The sequence below is a fragment of the Stegastes partitus genome, unplaced genomic scaffold (genome assembly GCF_000690725.1).
Source record: "Stegastes partitus isolate 25-593 unplaced genomic scaffold, Stegastes_partitus-1.0.2 Scaffold271, whole genome shotgun sequence".
NCBI classification, from domain to species: domain Eukaryota; kingdom Metazoa; phylum Chordata; class Actinopteri; family Pomacentridae; genus Stegastes; species Stegastes partitus.
In genome coordinates this window covers 43,590-57,918 of record NW_007578002.1, presented here as the reverse complement: position 1 = coordinate 57,918, position 14,329 = coordinate 43,590, and the positions used below count along the sequence as shown (strand labels likewise).

At 41.6% G+C, this 14,329-nt stretch overlaps 1 protein-coding gene across 1 annotated transcript in view; it reads left to right on the top strand.

Moving 5' to 3' along the window:
* Positions 1-14,329, top strand: part of LOC103357746 (roundabout homolog 2-like) — a 78,862-nt gene that overhangs the window by 36,184 nt on the left and 28,349 nt on the right. The window contains exons 3-8 of the mRNA XM_008282434.1: positions 8,956-9,113; positions 9,277-9,397; positions 9,540-9,678; positions 12,198-12,334; positions 13,681-13,692; positions 14,185-14,309. Of these exons, the coding sequence (XP_008280656.1) occupies positions 8,956-9,113; positions 9,277-9,397; positions 9,540-9,678; positions 12,198-12,334; positions 13,681-13,692; positions 14,185-14,309 (692 nt within the window). The remainder of the gene's footprint in view (positions 1-8,955; positions 9,114-9,276; positions 9,398-9,539; positions 9,679-12,197; positions 12,335-13,680; positions 13,693-14,184; positions 14,310-14,329) is intronic.

The following is a 14,329-nucleotide window of genomic DNA, read 5'->3' as shown; positions in this document are numbered from 1 at the left end:
TGTGGATAGAATGAAATGAAATTTGGGTGAAAAAAAAAAAGACTTTAAGGTCAGTCAGGAAAATAGCGTACACCATTAAATTCTGCCTGTGCTAGCTACAGTCAAAGAAAAAAAAATGCATCTAAAACTAATTTTTGTGTTGCCACAGGCGTGCTAATATATCAACATGCATCTATTTCCAACCTTCACATTGACGCTAATTGGACATGACGCTAATTATGCCAAAAAAGCAAAGCGATGCTAGGTTTGCGAGCTGCCTGAATATACTTCTGGAGACTGCTGACCGTGGACCTCCTCATCCTACACTGCAGGTGAGATTTATGCCGAGTTTCAGAAATGGAAATAAATTTGGGTCGTAATTGGTTTTAATGCTGTAGAAGTCTCTGTTTAATAAATTGGAATAAAATAAGGCCATGTTTTACCCATGCACACAAACACAAATTAGAGTTGGAAATGATGCATATATACAAACAATAGGTTACACAGTTAGACTTTTATTATTACTGTGAGTATTCAGTTTACCTCCAAACCAATGCAGATTCTCATGTTTTTCCACATTTTATGCCATAGATGTTGTCATGCTGGAGATAAATGCCAACAAATGAAATGACTGTTTTTATCACTGCAAAAAGTCAACTTATAAAAACAAGAAACATTGAGTTTATATTACGAGGACACCCGGGATCTTTCTGCGTGGAGTTTGCATGTTCTCCCAGTGCAGCGTGGGTTCTTTCCAGGTTCTCCGGCTTCCTCCCACACAGTCCAAAAACATGTTGAGGTTAATTGGTGATTCTAAATTGTCCGTAGGCGTGCCAGGGTGTCTCCTGTCTTCACCCTGAGTCAGCTGGGATAGACTCCAGCCCCCCACAACCCTAGTGAAGATTAAGCGGTGTATAGATAATGGATGGATGGAGTTTATATTACTTATTATGAGCAGAATTATCTGCCAACAGAACAGGAATCTTTGACTTGTCAAGACTTCCCAAAACAAGCAAAAATATCTAAACTTTCTGTATTTTTTGTCTGGTGTCCCTTCAAAATAAAAGCATTTCTGTTTTACATTAAACAACGAAATTAAAACATAAAACATGAATACATGACAGATTCAAGTTAACACATAAACTAATGAATAATAACAACAACATTCAATAACTACTGAATAAATAACATTGGAGTTACTTACACAGGGCACCATATTATTTATATAAAAGCGGGCCTTGATTTGCTCATGTTGTGTCCTGCTGTTGGAAAGGCAGAATTATAATAGGTAATGCACGTCTGTGCTGGGTTCTTAGCCTCAGGGGACACTGTGTAAATGCTCCTCATCTCCCTGCTGATCGTAGTCCTGACTGATTGCTGATGACTTTTTTAGGGCACAGACATGTTAAGTTGTTTATTTATTCAAAAAAAAAATCCCCAATGCAAATAGCCCTCTCCACTCTAGATTTATTTTTTTCTTTTCGGCATATCTGTCTTGGTTTCTGTTACTGTCTCTTGAGCGGTGATGATGTGTTGCGGTCATCAGCAAAGTTTGTGATATAGGAACAGGGCAGCTGTTTTTCTGTTTGTTTATGTGTGTGTGCGTACGTGTCAGTGTGCATTTTATGCATGTGACAGATATGGGACAGCCTTGACTGCTGTTGAGAAAGTGACACACCCCTACAGGCGATCTTGTTCAAAAAGAATTTTCAGCAAACTCTGAAGCACAATTTAGCCGACCACTGTCATAAGAAATCACTTAGTTGTAAACGCGTTTCCTGACACTGTATAAACCTATATGATATTGTTTTGGTTGTCCTCACATCACTGTTTCTGACATTCGAACACAATGCAGTCACAGAAATATTCATACAAAAGAAGCGCAACTTGTATCTGCATGTTGCCTGTATGTGGCAAGCTTTATTTACATGCGGCACCTCACTTCTTCATTGCATCTGTGATTCCCAAATGGAAACGCAGCCATCTGTTACACACAACAACTCACAAGGTGTTAGCATCTTCATCCTTCCTCTCCACTCATATACACATTTCCTTTTGTCTCTGTGGTGTTGCTCTGCTATCACAACAGTTTTCCTTTCTGGTGAGTTTGTAAAGCATGAAGTTCTGTATCCGTTCACTGGAACACCGGCTAGTCGCACAAGAGCACACGAGAAAACGAGCAAATCATGACAAAATCAACGGGATGCTGGCTGAGTTGATTTTGTCGTAATTTTGTCTACCATCTCCATCTGTTTGTCACACCTTGTTTGTTTACCACTTTGTGTAATGAAGTGAACAAATGTCATTTTTGATTAACCAATGCTCTGAACTGACTCAATTGTGGAATTAGTAGGTCAGAAATGATTAGAAGATGCGACTCTTTCTAGCAGATTTAGCAGCTCTCCGTCTTTCCAGGTTCTTTAAGATGCATGGAAACCCAGAGATACCACCAAAAATGTAGCTGTTTGTCCAGTTTTGGTTGCATTACACTACACTGTATTGATTGCCTGAGCCTACTCGGTCATGTTGTAGTGACTTTGCATCATGTGGTTTATACTTACAGTATCAGTACATTGGTACAATACCACTGTATCGTACATATCATCTGACACAACTTAGATACTTGTGAGTTTAATAGTAACATATTTGTGTGATGCAAGTGAATGTGATGGAAACTACTTTTTGAAGTTCTTACATTTTAATATGAGGTGTGTCAGAAAAGTTCCAGGACTGGTGTCAAAAAAGATATATTTCAAATCCAAACTACAAGTTTTTCCCTTCGAAGTAATCCTCCTGGAGTCTAACGCACTTTCCCAGCCTGCTCTGCCACGACGCCATGCACTCCTGGAAGGATTCTTCCAGGATCCTCTGCAACTCCGTCGTCACAGCCATCTGGATGTTGTCCACATCTTATTGGGCGGCTGTAACTCAGGTGGTAGAGCGGTTGTCCTCTGATTGTAAGGTTGGCGGTTCGATCCCCCGCCCCTCCACAGTCAAAGTGTCCTTGGGCAAGACACTGAACCCGAAGAATGGCAGGCAGCACCTTGCATGGCAGCTCTGTCACCATTGGTATATGAATGTATGTGTGAATGGGTGAATGAGAAACACATTGTAAAGCGCTTTGAGTACGGCTAAGGTAGAAAAGCGCTATATAAGTGCAGTCCATTCAAAACGGGTCCCCTTGATGACCCCCTTGAGCTTGGGGAAGAGGAAAAAATCCCATGGACCCAGGTGGGATGCTCCAGCACGGAGATGTTCTTTTCAGCCAGGAACAGTCGGATGCTCAGGGCGTCGTGAGCAGACATGTTGTCATGGTGAAGCAGCCACGACTTATCCTGCCACAACTCTCGTCTGAATGAAGCAAACGCCGCAGGATTTCTTTCATCTGAAGAGGAAAACTCGTCATTTGTAGTTTGGGTTTGAAATATATCTTTTGTGACACCAGTCCTGGAACTTTTCTTATGTTTAGCTGAATATGGTGTTAAGAGAGGGAATCAGTGGAGCCACAGTTGTTAATCATCCTGAGAATGTTTGTTCCAAATGTCAGGGAGTCCATCCAACTGTTGTTACTTTCTTATTTAACCAAAATTATCCTCCTCATTGTGCCGCTGGAGGAGAAGTCAGCAGATAACCAAACTGATCCGTAGAGGCAACACTGTGTGCCAAATTTTGCACCAATCAATGTTTTACATGTTGATGTATTTATAAGTGAAACCTCTTACTGTTGTAGAGGAGGATCAGAGTAGATGTCAGTGGAGCTCAAACCCCCCCTCAGCACCACATGTATGAAATTTGATAGCAATCCATCCAATAGCTGTCAAGACATGCCATTAAAAACCAAACCAAAATAAAATCAACCTCATGGTAGAAAACGAGGGGGAGTCAGGGGATCACCGATGTCTGTTGGATTCCTTCTCTGGGGACCATAAATGTCTGTGAGCAAAATTGGATCTTTAATCCAATGATGTTCAATCTGAATTAAATGACTAACGGACCAACATTGTGACCCTCAACCACTTTTTATTTTGTTTTTGTTTTTACCAGCCTTACCTAAAAACACAGCTCTTGTGGGTGGCAGACCAGACCTTTGCCACCTGTGATTACCAGACAGATAAACTGCCTAAAGCTGTACTTTCTCCCAGTCTCAAGTGAACACTATCAGCCTCGGCTATATCATGCTGATACTAGTCGTGAGCATAGTGTTAATGGCTGATGTTAACATCCTAGCACGGTGACATTTAGCATGCTGGCATGCTGTTAGTTCTTTGGCATCCTATGTTATCGCAAAGTGCAGCTGAAGCTAACAGAAATTCTGTACTATTTGAGAGATAGATGTGACTGAAGTGCAAACAAATCACAGAGCACGGCCACGTTATTTATTTATTTAATGTGACTTGCATGCTTGAAGCGAGACCCTGCAGTGAATGCACGCGAGCTTAATGGATATATGAGACATTAATTGTACCAGATAATGCACTGTCTGATAATGCATTTGCCTGTGCAGAGCTGGGGCATGTTCTGAAACATCACCTACTGCATAGAAATAAACAGGCTGCTTTAAATGCATGCACTTGTTATCAAATGGAGATTTTTTATTTATTTATTTTTAAACTTTTGAGTCATTTGGGGGGCTCGCAAGCCGAGCAACACGCGTGGAGATCTCAAGTGGGATCTTCGTGGATTTGATGTGATGGTGAAATGGTGAAATGCAATTCAGTTGTGGAGTGCTGCTGTAGAGAGTCTCAAGAAATCAGGATAGTTAAATGGAATATCTAAAGATTTACAACAAGCACACGGCCCCCCTTCTCCTGTTAATCATATAATGAGTCCCTGTATAGTTATTTGTATTCAGATACTTCCACCTTGTCACATATTTTTACCACCCATTGTGCCATGAAATGAAGCCCATTTACAAATCATTCTCCTTCTGATTTGATAAATGTAACTGGCAAATGAGTGAGTCCCCTGAATGCCTTGTTTGAATAATTGAGCAGTACTCAATCAGACAGCATTAGGCAGTGGTGGCGGCCCCGCCATCTGAAATAATTACTACCCGACAACAGACTACACATGGATGCTGCCTCCGCGGGGGTTCCACGTTTGAGACCAACAGATTAGAACAACACGACCTCCACTTCATGTCTCACATGCCATCGTGTGCACCACCTACAGAAAATCCTGCAGAGGCCTCTTAGTGAGAACAGGAAAGGGAGACGGACACCCACGGTGGTGTTGGGGGGTGTAGGATAGCAGTCATTGCGGTGGGGTAATGCGTACTGTCAGGACTGAATAAATCACAGTGCTGACAGTGTTCATGCATTTGACCCCACCTCCAAAGCTTTTCAAATATCGCAGTCGCCTATTACCAAGCAATTGTGTGCAATACGTTTTCAATTTATTTAGGCAAGATTCATCAATCATTGAACCACAAAAATAAATGGATAAAAATGAAAGCCCTGTGTTTTAGTAATTTTTTTTTTTGGGGGGGGGGTGTTGGTGTGGAAATTGGAAACATCCCAGAAATTTAGACAATAAGTAAAACATGTAAGAGAAGGGAAGAATTTGGGGACTTGGGGATTTAGATATAACAGCAAATGGCTTGGATCTAATTAGTACCTGGAGCAGACATCATATTATAATTTGTTTCTTTTGTTTAGACGAGTGTCACAGTAATAAACTCCACTGCTGTGTTTAACTATCAGCACCATTTAAAGTCCCTCTCCAGTCATTTATTAATCCCCTAAAAACTCTGTGTAGCAAAGTTGCATTTTTAAAAGGTTTTTTTCACATAAAAATAATCCCTTTGTGCATTAGGATGGCTTACATGTATCTCTACATTATTCCGTTCTTTAAAATGTGCAGATCTATAAATGCTCCACCCGCGTCTAGCTGCAGCTTAAGCACATCAGCTCACCTATAACACTAGCTCTATGATGCACAAAGGCACATTGTCATATTAGAAAGATTCAGCTGTTTGTGCTTTAACTAGAAGAAAAAAACCTAGAAATCTGAATCCATGTTTTTCATACAACCATTGTAGTCATAAGGTGGAAATGCTCACCCATAGCGTCGGCTGCTGATTTTGCTCATGATATGTCTTCTAGCACAAAAATCACCGTACGGACATGTTGACAAGGTGAAAAGCTTGATATTTATCAGAAGGGCTCTTTAAGACGAAACACCTTTCCGCTGCCTTTCTTCTCTGTAATTGCGTTTTCATTTCATGTCTTCAATTATGTAGTTTTCCTGTTTTTCCTGCGTGTGTCTGGGTTTCGCAGTCTCTTGAGACAAGCGCTGCTGTTACAGAAGCATCTTCAATGTGACAACGCAGGAACAGGAACTGAGTCGTGTGACTGGATGAGTGCAGCGTTGCCTTCATGGAATGGGTCACTAAGCGTATAGTACAACGTGACAGCCAGCCAGGCATATGTCCGTGCCAAAGTAGTGTCTGCAACCGAGACTCATTTACTTCAGCTACTGGATGTGATTGACAGCTGGGCCAAAGGGCCGCTGGCTCCTTCCTGATTTCTTTTCCTCTAGAGGTGTCCTGTGGGACTTGGAATTCATGCCACAGTATATCAGCAGAAGAGCTTATGGCGGTAATGAGGATGAAAAGCAAACCGAACACCGAGCCACTTTATTTCAGTTTATGCTACCCTGAGTTTTACAAACTATCATTTAGCCTGAGATGTAATTAAGTTCGCCGGCTTTTCATTAATTCATCGCGCGCACAAAAATCAGGAACGACACTTAACGGTTAATATTTATTCACGAGCACATCGTTCTTTGACACAAATGGAAACCAAAAAAAAAAAAAACATCTTCACGTTCGGTCTTTAACTTCAATATTTTTTTATTTTAGTCATAATTGTTGTCATACAGAGCACTTTAATATTTAAAACGGGCCTACAGCAAAGACTTTTTCACAAAAACAACATGTCATAAGCTATTAATGCAAAGAGGCCACAACTCATTGCAGGATCCAAATCATGATCTCTATTTTTAAACCATGATTCCGCTGATGGCTTACACGTACAGTCATTCCTGCAGCTACTTAAAGCAGTCTCTTTTTGAACTGATATTTGGGAGAACAGTTGTGACAGAATTAGGAAGTTTTGAAGCTTTAACCTTTTTACCTTAGCAGCAGCTACCTCATACATCTTTTCAAAATGCATGAATGTGGCTTTAACAGGCAAAAGCTTGACAATTCTTGATGCTCTTGTTCCTTTGAACACACAAAATCAAGCACAGATATCCCTGCCATGGATGAATTAAAGTGTTGACAACAGTGGAAAAGAAAAAAAAAATGGAATTCTAATGAACCAAATGCGTGTAGATGAAAGATTAAAAATTGTGGCATACTTCACCCACCATATTTCATGGAGCTGTCATCATTTTAGGCTCTTTTTTTGGTATTATGTGGTGGTCGGCCTCCTTTTTTAGCTACAAGAAAAGCAATGGAGGATTTTCAATACGCCATAACCTTATAACAGGAACATCTCTGTGAAATCTGCTGAGGTGTTTTGAAAAGTTTTTTACCCTTGGTCCTAAATGACACATAGCACCTGTTCCCTTGTCGTTTGGTGAAGCTTCATGAAGCCGTGTTTGATAGTCAATATCCCTCATCACTTGTCCTTTCCAATTTAATTTGCACATGTGGCGGTTCAGCCTCTTTTCAATAAACCAAGGTCTGACCCTGTCGCTGCAACAAAGTACTGCCCCGTCTTTAAACTGCTGTTGCTGTCCAAGGTTTCAGGAAGAAAAAAAAAAAAAGCTAAACGTGCATAAATAAAAATCTGAAAATGTATGTCTGAATACCTCATTGACCGTCATCAAACTTGCATTTGCCTTTATTCAGAAAAATGTTTAAATTAATAACTTACAGCCTTTGATATTGTAAAATGGAAACTGACATTTTGTGAGTTTTAAATAAGTGATGGCGTGGACTTTGGTCCAGATCTTTTGTTGTGTAATAAAGGTTTCCACTCTTCACGAGCTGCTTAACCTTACCGTGGCAGAGATTTTACGCAAGGCTCTTCAGTTTTACACCTCACATGAACATCCAGTGTTATTCCTAACCATGGCATCCATTTTTTTTTTATCATTAGTGAGCCAGCAAATGGGTGCAGTTTATATTCTTGCTATGAAACCTGTGCAGATACTCATATTGAGCCTTTACAGTTTCCCTCTTCTGTAATTTTATCATTTGTATCATTCTGTTTTTGTGGTTATTCAAATTTCTCAGAAGAATTTGAATGGTTTTGAGCTTTTGATTCCCTTTTGAACAATTATCTGCCCAATATTTGCATATTATACTTGATCTTAAGACATTAAAAGACACTGAGCAAAACTCATATTCCCCAGAGGATAACCCTGTTCCATGAGCTTTCTCTCTAAGCTTCAGGTCCACTTGTCCTCCTGCCTCGGCAGCGGCGTTGTGCCAGATTTTGGATTTAGGAAAAGAATGGGCAGCACATTGTGGGATGTAGCCTCCAGGAAGCTGCCAGTAGGGCTTTATAGATTTAGTGTAGTTTGAATTTTAAATGCATGATCTTTCACTCATTGTCTAGGCCTCCCTGGTTGTATTGCTTCCATAGTTTTCTCTGTTTTTAACGTCTCTTGCTTTCCTTTGAGGGTGTATTTCCTACGCACATTGTGCTGCTAATCCTACCTGGATTTACGCGCCGTTCGATTTAACTGCTGAGATCAAAGGGACCACACCTATGCCCGCCGGGGACAACAGTATTATTGAAGACAGATAGATTGCTGAGAGTCCTGGGAGGCCGTCTACTTGATAGAATTGTCTTTGTGCTCTTCAATTAGAAAAAAAAAGGTGGCAGAGTTCAGTCAGCACATGAGAGCTCAGCCTTGGAAAACTTCCTGCTTCAACATAATAGAATAGCGAGATGAAAATTTTAAATAATCACTTGAATCACAACCCCTTGCTTCCTCTTTTTTTTTTTTTTTGTCTCCTAGTGTTACGCGATGACTTCAGGCAGAACCCACAGGATGTGGTGGTGGCGGTCGGGGAGACTGCCAGTTTTGAGTGTCAGCCTCCACGTGGGCACCCTGAACCCAACACCTTCTGGAGGAAAGATAAAACTCGACTTGACCTCAAGGATGACAGGATCACGGTGGGTTAATCCCCCCGAGGGGCGCCTCTCTGCTTTTTACATGACACTTATGCCGACTCTGAATCACGCACTCAACCGCTCGCATCTACCTGAAACTGTCACAAGGTAATGGACTTTGTATCGAACTGGCTGATTCTAATTACAAGCGCCTTTTCTTCCACAGGTTCGTGGGGGGAAGCTGACTATCTCAAACACCAAGAAGACCGATGCAGGGATTTATGTGTGTGTGGCCGCCAACATGGTCGGGGAGAGGGAAAGTGAAAAAGCTCAGCTCTCGGTGTTTGGTAAGAAGTCTGTCAGATTAAAAAAAAAAAAGTAGTAGAGCATCTTTTCTCAGGCATTTGCTGCTCAGTCGTACCTACATGTTTAACCACCCTGTCAAATGTATACTTAGCATCTTTTGTTATGTGCACTACCCAAATCCAGAAAGACCCGTGTTTGTGCAGCGGCCTGTGAACCAGGTGGTCTTAGTAGACGAGAGCGTAGAGTTCAGGTGTCAGGTCCACGGTGACCCGCCGCCTACGCTGCGATGGAAAAAGGAGGACGTGGATATTCCCCGCGGCAGGTGAGGACTGTGAGTGAATGTGTGTAGTGCATATGTCTGCATTTATGTTTGTGTGTGTGTGTGTGTGTGTGTGTGTGTGTGTGTGAATACAGTAAAAACGATAATGGATTAATGCTTAAGCAGAGCTAATGAGTCCCATTAGAACAAGAAAGATTTAACATATTACTCATGGAAGACTTTAATCAGTGTGGCAAAAAAATCATTTATTAGCTGCAGAGAATCTCATTATTTGCTGTTAGAACTACTTTTCTTATAAAAAAAAAAAAACACAGATGGAAGTGTGTCCTTGCTTGCTTTTGGACTTTCAAGTACCGCCGGGCTTCATGTGTGGCACATAAGAACTGACACATAGTAGGATCATATAATAAAAAGCGATTCAATTCATTAGCCCTACTCTGTCTAGTAATTGTTAGAAGTTTACAACGTCCAGTCAGGATGTTGATTTAATCCCGTGGTCATTTCTGAAGCCGGTTTTCAGCGCTCTTGCATCAGATTGCATCATGCTATGAGGTGTTCCTGCGGTTCGGGCCACACGTGCAGCGTACACTCACATATCATAGACGCTGCTTGTATCCTCACTTATTTTTTAAATTCTTTATCAGACTGCTGTGTGGGATTTAGAGTCTTAATAGTTAATGCCCAGTGAATTATACTTTAAACAGAGCGTGTTTCACTTTGCAATCTGGCCATTGGTTAAATTTCATTACTACATTTTAAGCAGTTTTCCAAATTGACGTACACAATCTGGAGACGGTGTGTAATTGATCCCTTTCAATCTGAGGCACCTTCCGATGCTTTTGCAACAGAATTGGATAATTAATTGAATAAACACGCGCCGGCGCCCGTTCTGAACTTATCGACGTGGCAATACCACATACATCATGAAGAATTAACTCTACTAATGGATAAGCGCGATTTCATTACAAATTTTACATGTCTAAATCAAATTTCAGTTCATTTTCATTCAATTTTCAGTTCAATTCGACTCATGTTGTGCCACATCATGTCGTCCCGCTGAGGTCAAGGCCTTCCTAGACGCAGTTCGAAACCCTGTCGAGTAGTTTATTTGTAGCTCTGAACCGCCGCTGATTTAATCACGTGTGGCAGGTATTTTGTAAAACTAATTGTAGAAACAAATGCTAATCACACATCATGTTCTAGGTAATGTTTTCATTTACCTTTGGAATTGCTATCATGTAAGTCAAATGCATCAATTAATTAAATCATTAGGAGTAAATAAGAAGCCTGTCATAGTCAAAACTTACTGAGTCTTCTCACTACACTCAATACTGAAGACTGAAAAATGGCGTCTTTTTCAAACCAGAAACTATTTGCTTCACAAATTTAACACCTGTTTCAAGCCATTACTGCTATTACAAAGCAAAGTGGTGCCTTCTCAGGTGTGCCCCTGAGTTGGAATACATTGTGAGGATGGGCTTTAATAACTGCCTGTCTCCCAGTCTGCCAATCTGTCTGCCTGCCTATGCGGTGCCCTCTACCTCAGAACCCCTTGACTCCAGAAACATGTCCTACTTTCAGGCCTGTCTCGCCTCACTTCCCTCCTTCCACTTCTTTCATTCTTTTCCTAAACCCGTCGGCCTCCTGGGAAGTCTGTATCTGGGTCAGGGATGTGCTGTGAATGGAGTCCTCACCAGACTCTGGACAGAGCCCACAACCCCCCATCGATATTCTGCCCACACCCTTTGGAACATCTATTTCAAAAGTGACTTTTTCTCACCCCTTGTGCCATTTCTCTGCCTGACTTGTCTCCCATCTCTGAATCAGTATGGCTGGCTAGACAATTTCACAGGATCTCTCACGCCAAAGGGACCCTAGAGAGGGAGAGCCCGACTCCTTGCTCCTCTACTCATTCTGTTTGTTGCCCCTCTGAGGCGCTTATCTAAACTCTGGTAGCTGAGATGTTTCTCTCACTCTAACTGCACCACTGTTGCCTTACGGTATGCTGCACTGGTGGAGACACACTGATGCATGGAACATCTCTATGAATTAGTCATTTGGTGCTGCTCGGCTCATTCATCAAATTCAGTTTGTCAGACTGCGCCACTCCCTTACTCTCAGACTGTTTGTCTATCTCTCCCTCTTTCTTTTTCCTCGCCGTCTCCCCCATGCATACACTCACACACACGCACATATAGCTTAGTATACTGCGCAGGCCACACCACAGTGGGTGGCTCGTCTTTATAAATATTGAAATAGTGGAACAGCCAGGGTTCCAGCTGAAAGCACCTTTCATTTTGCCATGCCTTCATCTCAGCATAATTGCTCCTCTTCTTCTGCCACCGTAGCGATCGCTCTACAAAAGTCTGTCTTTATTCTATCAGAAATGACACTACCTTCGTAAAGCTCCCATCTGAAACATCACACACAGATTTACGCAAACCTTGATACAGCCTTAGCGTTTGTTGTTTTTATTTACTTTGTTAAAATGAGCCTTAATTTGCATAGAACTGTCATCCAGCTTTGTGAAATCAATTGGAGACGTTCCTTTTAATTGCCAGGTATGACATCAGATATGAAAAAGAAGACTTCCTCCTGAGGATAAAGAAAGCATCCGTCAGCGATCAGGGGACGTTCGCCTGCCTGGCGGAGAACCGCGTGGGTAAAGCCGAGGCCTCCGCCTACCTGACCATCAGAGGTGGGTAACTGCTTGTGGACTCACTCGTGGCAAAGCTCATAACCCATCTTTGATATTTTTTTTTGTATCTCCCAAAGCAGACCGCAGGACAATCAGTCCTTTATTGCCCACTTTATGAGCGTTATTGCCCCCCTGCTGAAAGGCTGGGCCTGGCCTCAGCTTTTTCTTTCATATAGCGGGGCTGATGTAGTTGATTGCTCCAGATCTCCAGCTAGGCTCCAGATATGAACAATCTAACCAGCTTTAAGTAAACTTTTATGGCCTCTCCTGGGTGGGGGGGCTCATTCTCCATCCACAGCACTCACTCCATATTTACACCATATCAGTCGTAGTAAAGACTGATATGCGGGAAAACATTTATATTGCTGCTGCACGTCAGATTTCTTTTGCTGCCTTTACATTGTCATTTTACGATGAAAATATTGTTCATGCAACTGAAAACGAGTAAGAGCTGACGTGGCGCCAACCGTCCTCGACATCTGAAAGTTCATTCTCATACATACTGTACATCACAGATCTCATAACATTAACATTTCATTCCATATTTATTGCACTTTTAAATAAGGTTTTTATTCTCGTCCCTGTTATTCATGCATATTCATGCACATTTACACCTTGAAAAGCTGACATTACTAGCCTCAGAATTGGTGTTCGCACATATATTGAGTGAAATATTATAAGAAATATAAAACACTCGGCTCACATGACTAATTAAAAGTCTGCTATTAGGTAGTAAACACTTGATGCTTTCATTTTTCCAAGGAAATGATTCAATGATAAAGAAAAAGACCTTGATTAAAAGCCACGTCAGAGGTTATTGCGTTGTGTTGTATGGGATATTTGTGATACATTTTAAATATTTTCACTGATTAGGTTTGTAATTGGGCTGATATTGAGTGAAGATAGGGGCAGCCCAAGCAACACTTAGAATTATAATGGTTATAATTTTCGCTTTAATCAATTTAATTAAATGTGTTCTACGCCTGCCCTTGCCAAAAGTCCGTTTCACTTGCTTGACACAAACAGATCTGTTAACTGTGTGAATGTGTTATTTTATGACATAAGTGAAGTGTTAGAGATAAATCTGTTCGATGGTTTTTGGCATCGGTTTCCCTTCCCCCTAATGTTGCCAAGGTGCCATTTCCTTGAGGCCCATGCCATCACCTGCTCTGGTGACTGAGCATTACCCTCCTTGTCCCTGAACTTCATGGATGGAAACCCAACTCCATCTCATTCATTTCTGATTTTCATTTCTTTCTTTTTTTCTGTCCCTCTGTTCTACTCCTCTGCTGTCCTTCTCTCTGTGTTGTGTGTTAATCTCACCCACACCATTGTTGTGTCACCAGCTCGTCCCGTTGGTAAGTAGGAGCTGATCCCATTGTGCATGCGTTGCTCTCTTTCTGTTTTTTGGTCACACACATGTACAGTATGCATGTACTGTTGTGGCATTCCACAAACACGGTCATCAAACTATTATTGGACATGCATATCCACGTTGTTGCTATCAACTCCTGACTTCTCCCGGCAGTGTTTTGTAGAAACTGTGGTTCACTTCCCTTCAAATCGGGGGTCCAGATGTAGCTGATGTGCCTCGGTTCAAAAACTTGGATTTTAGGGCACTCTAATTAGTCAATATCATTCATTCTGATGTTCTGGCAGCTGGATGAATGGCTTGTGTGACTGGCATAGAAGAGAACTAAATGGATAAGAAAGACCCAATGCATGAACCCCTTTAGCTTGCAGCTAGACATTCAGTCCAAGAGTTTTTTCTAGTAGTCTGTAAAGCACTCTTAGAATTCTGTGCAAATGTGTTGCTATTGTGTTATGGTTTATTTTGCCTTTAAAATCAGAGGCACCTCAGTTTGTGGTGCGACCCCGTGACCAGATTGTGGCTCAAGGACGAACAGCTACCTTTCCCTGTGAGACCAGGGGCAAACCTCAGCCCACTGTCTTCTGGCAACGAGAGGGCAGCCAGGTGAGGATATTGATTTTGAC